The following is a 5,358-nucleotide window of genomic DNA, read 5'->3' as shown; positions in this document are numbered from 1 at the left end:
AAAGTTCTCCCACGGCACTGAGAGTAATAATAAGTCCCAAGCAGAAGTCAGAGCGCAAAAGGGAGACAAGGGGAGGCAACCCACAGGTGAGGAGTGAAATGGGAGGCATATCTGCCTGTGGAGATGCAAGGCATGCCTTTGGAAAAATTTTTGCATTGAAAATAAGCACATTAATCCTTACCTTCACATCTGACACTGTTGTTGAGACCAAGCTCTTTTTATTTATTTCTTTTTAAAAAATCAGAATTGTTTGTTACAAAGCAAATGGAACAGAGTGCTGTAACAATGATACAAGGTCACAGCTGTTTGCACATTAATTTCAAAATCTGAAAGCATATATTACAATATCATTCTTAACATGAACACATCTACACAATGGGGAGATCTGGCTTTCAGCTTTGTCCCTGTTTCTGGCCCCTGTCCTAAGACCACCCAGGTGGGGCTATGACCCCACCCAAACCATGGCTGCTGGTCAGAGAGAGATTATTTGTATGGAGTTCACATGAGTCAACTATCAAAGCAACATAATGAATAATTTCTGTTTCCAGAAATTATTGGAGAGGTTTAAATGCAGAGAAGCAGAGGAATGAAAGGCAATCAATGTCCTCACTGTGTCTTCCTGCTTATAATGGATTCTCATTTTCTGACCAAATTTATTTCTACTGATCAATGCTGTTTAATGAATTCAACTCATTTTTCTTTCTTGGTTCAACATCTATATCCAGGATCCTATACACACTTAAGAAAAGCCACACGTTTTTACAGCATTGGGAATATGACAAATTCATGTGGTCCTCAAATTAGCCTGGAAATGATCTCCAGAATAGCCTGGAAAATTCTCACCATGTTTCTAGTCCATTCTATCTCTTATTTTTAACCTTGGCTTTTCTCCTTAACTGACAACCCCGTCAGACCTTATCACAATCTTTCTCTGGGGAGAATAGGTACCTTCTCATTTCAGGCAGAAATAGAGGCCGCCTGGTTGATATTCTCTAATCTTGGTGAGGCCTGAATCACCTATAAATGTGTCAGTGTCTGTTGGGTTTTTCCTTATCCCTTCCCCCTTCAGTGGCAGACGTCTCAGCCTAGTTGTTCCTGTATGACCCGTTTACCAGTCTTCCCATATCTCCTGAGTTCCCAATATCTGTTGAGTTCTATTGACTTCCCCAGTATTTCTTAGTTTCCCAAAACTCCCCAAAGTCTTAGTGAACTCCCTCTTAGTAGGCAGAGGGAATGGAAGACTGGGTGGATGAATGTATCCTTCATGAATGTATCATCCATACACCGAGTCCTCCATTCCCTCTGTCTGTTGGCTTTCTGAGGCCCTGTGCAGTAGGGTAAGTCAATGGACTTTGAGGTTAGGGGGAAGTGTTCCTGGACAAGTTGCAAACTTTCTCTCAAACTCAGTGTCTTCATCTGTCATGTAGATATCAGGATACCTTTCCACTGGGGTTTTGTAAGAATTAAATGATATAATATGCACAGCACTTGGATCTTAGTAAGTATTAAAAGGAAAGATGGCTTCTATTATTGCTTGTCTTACTTCTACTGTAGTATACTACCAATTTTTGCAACAGCCCTTGTCAAATAAAAAAAAAAATGCTTACATATATTTCTATTTTCTCTTTACAAAATATATATATATATATATATATATATATATATATATATATTGGTTTATAAAATGTAATTTTATTTTATGTTACTCTGCTGTTACATAGGGCATAACATTTTCACAAGGCTTTTATGGGACTACAGTCAATGATTAGCAACATACAATAGTGGTCCAACTCTCTAAATGACAATCACTAGACAAACTGGACACCCTCTCACATGTGCACAAATCTGCATGGAAAAGTACTAATGTTTTAGACTGGACTGTGTGCTTTTTCCCCCTTTCTAATGTATTAAGAAATGACATGCACTTTAATTTGCCAAAAGCAATGCTTGTATTCTGGCAGCAACATGCTACTTCTATTACATAGTAAAGTGAATACCATAACTACAAAGGCAGGAGGTGTAAGTGAGTTTTTATTGGGAAGGGAAGTTGTCAACTCAAACAGCAGCAAATGAAGAGTGAATAAGGAAACTCCCTGTTGTCACAGATACACAAGTCCTCCATCACATATATATGATACAGGAGGCATTTTAATCTGTGATCCCCCCCAGCCCCAAAATGTCAAATGCTTTTCCATTCAATCTAATACTTCTGGATTCCTACTAAAAAGGAATACATTAAGAGGATGGAAAAGTTGCTTACTGAAAGGAAATCTCTGAAGAAGAGTAAGGGGAGGGAATGTAGAAATTAAGAAGTTATGTAGAACACTCTTTAAATTGTAATTAGCTACATTTTCATATCTTCACAATAATACAAAATACAGTCACTTGCAGAACTGGTTCAGATTACTTAAATACCAGATACATTTTTAGTCTTCTACATAAGTGTTTGGAAGTTACTTATGTTTGTATGAAATGAAGCTATTAATACTTTTTTACAGCAGTAACTGCACACCAGGAAGGCTAAGACAAACACAAATCAAGGAATGGAGTTTTCCCAAAGCTGCAGTGTGAAAAGACTATAAACAGCTGAGTCCATACACATGAATGGGTTTCTTTGCTACAGGAAATCCAAATGGAATAAGGAATGGAGACGAGTGAAAAGCTTTCAAGGGCGAGAAAGGTGACACCCTGTATGCACTTAGTCTTCTGCCCCTTCTGCCGCATCACATTCTTCTCCTGCACTGTCTGATGTCCACAATGTGAGGTTTTCTCTCAGCAGCTGCATGATGAGGGTGCTGTCTTTGTACGAGTCTTCCTTCAGTGTGTCAAGTTCTGCAATAGCCTCATCAAAAGCCGTTTTAGCCAGTGTGCAGGCCAGTTCCGGGTTATTGAGGATCTCATAGTAGAACACAGAAAAGTTAAGAGCCAGCCCCAGCCGGATGGGGTGTGTGGGTTGCATCTCTTTCTTGCTTATATCGAAAGCCTCTTGGTAAGCTCCTTGGGAATTACCTATCGTTTGCTTCCGATCATCACCACAAGCAACTTCAGCAAGGTACCGGAAGTAATCTCCCTTCATTTTCAGATAGAAGACCTTACTCTCTGGATTAGTTGCACTGGCTATTAAATACTTATCCAACAATTCCAGGACCGTGGTGCAGATGGACCTCAGCTCGGACTCCACTTTCTCCCGGTAGTCCTTGATCAGCTGCAGCTTCTTGTCCGAGGTGTCGGTCTTCTGCTCGATGCTGGAGATAACCCTCCAGGCGGACCGGCGGCCCCCGACCACGTTCTTGTAGGCCACCGAGAGCAGGTTGCGCTCCTCGTTGGACAGCTCAGCGCCCTGCTCCGTCACGGCCTTCATGCAGGTGGCCATGTCGTCGTAGGGCTCGGCCTGCTCGGCCAGCTTGGCCTTCTGGATCAGCTCCGTCTTCTCCATGGGGGCCGGGGGAGCGGACAGCGAGGTGGAGCGCGGACCCGGGGGGCTTCACGTCTCCGCAGCCGCGGCGCGAGTCCCCTATTTTCTCATTACAAAATATTATAGGCAGGGAAGATTTAGAAATGGATTTAGAGTAATTAAATTGCCTTCCCAAGGTCATGACCCAGATAACTATGATGGTGTGATCACTCACCTGGAGTCTGACATCCTGGAATGTGAAGTCAAGTGGGCCTTAGGGAGCATCACTACAAACAAAGCTAGTGGAGGTGATGGAATTCCAGTTGAACTATTTCAAATCCTAAAATATGATGCTGTGAAAATGCTGCACTCAATATGCCAGCAAATTTGGGAAACTCAGCAGTGGCCACAGGACTGGAAAACGTCAGTTTTCATTCCAATCCCAAAGAAAGACAATGCTAAAGAATGCTCAAACTACTGCACAATTGCACTCATCTCACACACTATTAAAGTAATGCTCAAAATTCTCCAAGCCAGGCTTCAACAGTACGTGAACTATGAACTTCCAGTTCAAGCTGGTTTTAGAAGAGGCAGAGGGACCAGAGATCAAATTGCCAACATCCACTGGATCATCAAGAAAGCAAAAGAGTTACATAAAAACATATATTTCTGCTTTACTGACTATGCCAAAGCCTTTGACTGTGTGGATTGCAACAAATTGTGGAAAATTCTTTAAGAGATGGGAATACCAGACCACCTGACCTGCCTCCTGAGAAATCTGTATGCAGGTAAAGAAGCAACAGTTAGAACTGGATATGGAACAGCAAACGGGTTCCAAATTGGGAAAGGAGTATGTCAAGGGTATATATTGTCACCCTGCTTATTTAACTTATATGCAGAGTACATAATGAGACACGCTGGGCTGGAAGAAGCACAACCTGGAATCAAGATTGCAGGGAGAAATATCAATAACCTCAGATATGCAGATGACACCACCCTTATGGCAGAAAGCAAAGAAGAACTAAAGAGCTTCTTGATGAAAGTGAAAGAGGAGAGTGAAAAAGTTGGCTCAAAACTCAACATTCAGAAACTTAAGATCATGGCATTTGGTACATCTCTTCATGGCAAATAGATAGGGAAACAATGGAAACAGTGAGAGACTTTACATTTTGGGAGTCCAAAATTACTGCAGATGGTGACCGCAGCATTGAAATTAAAACACACTTGCTCCTTGGAAGAAAAGCTATGAGCAACCTAGACAGTGTATTGAAAAGCAGAGACATTACTTGGACTATAAAGAAAGCTGAGCACTGAAGAACTGGTGCTTTTGAACTGTGGTGCTGGAGAAGACTCTTGAGAGTCCCTTGGACTGCAAGGAGATCCAACCAGTCCATCCTAATGGAAATCAATCCTGAATATTCATTGGAAGGACTGATGTTGAAGCTGAAACTCCAATACTTTGGCCAACTGATGAGAAGAACCAACTCATTGGAAAAGACCCTGATTCTGGGAAAGATTGAAGGCAGGAGGAGAAGGGGACAACAGAGGATGAGACAGGTGGATGGCATCACTGACTCGATGAACATGAGTTTGAGGAGGCTCCGGGTGTTGGTGATGAACAGGGAAGCCTGGGGTGCTGCAGTCCATGGCATCACAAAGATTTGGACGCGACTGAGCGACTGAACTGAAGGTCACAGAAATAGGTGGTGGTGACGCTGGGACTCAAAATTAGATTGTCTGAATCCTAGTTCAGTATTTATGTGCACTTACATTTTCTGCCTTTTTTTAATATCTGATTCTTTTGGGGAGTATGGTATCATCTGTGAATTTTGGACTTATTTGAACTTAGGAGCTAATGAGCGCCTATTGTTATAAAATAAAACTTGTATCTCTCCATGCAGATGTTATTTGTGTTTTTCTTTGTTTTGTGGGTGGGTTACTTACAAGTTTGATGTTCTTTATGT

The 5,358-nt window shown here is 41.8% G+C and overlaps 1 protein-coding gene across 1 annotated transcript; it reads right to left on the bottom strand.

Annotated features, from left to right (window-relative positions):
• Positions 1 to 1,747: 1,747 nt before the first annotated feature.
• LOC122676078 (14-3-3 protein theta-like) lies at positions 1,748 to 3,507 on the bottom strand. Its single transcript, XM_043875395.1, has one exon. It carries the CDS (start codon positions 3,434 to 3,436, stop codon positions 2,699 to 2,701), a length of 738 nt encoding a protein of 245 aa, XP_043731330.1. The 5' UTR covers positions 3,437 to 3,507; the 3' UTR covers positions 1,748 to 2,698.
• Between the last annotated feature and the right edge of the window lie 1,851 nt (positions 3,508 to 5,358).

The sequence above is a fragment of the Cervus elaphus genome, chromosome 19, assembly GCF_910594005.1.
Source record: "Cervus elaphus chromosome 19, mCerEla1.1, whole genome shotgun sequence".
Lineage (NCBI taxonomy): Eukaryota > Metazoa > Chordata > Mammalia > Artiodactyla > Cervidae > Cervus > Cervus elaphus.
This window is presented reverse-complemented; position numbering and strand designations above follow the sequence as displayed.

Excerpts from the sequence above, each read along its gene's own strand:
- LOC122676078 (XM_043875395.1), bottom strand. The coding sequence starts at position 3,436 with ATGGAGAAGACGGAGCTGATCCAGAAGGCCAAGCTGGCCGAGCAGGCC.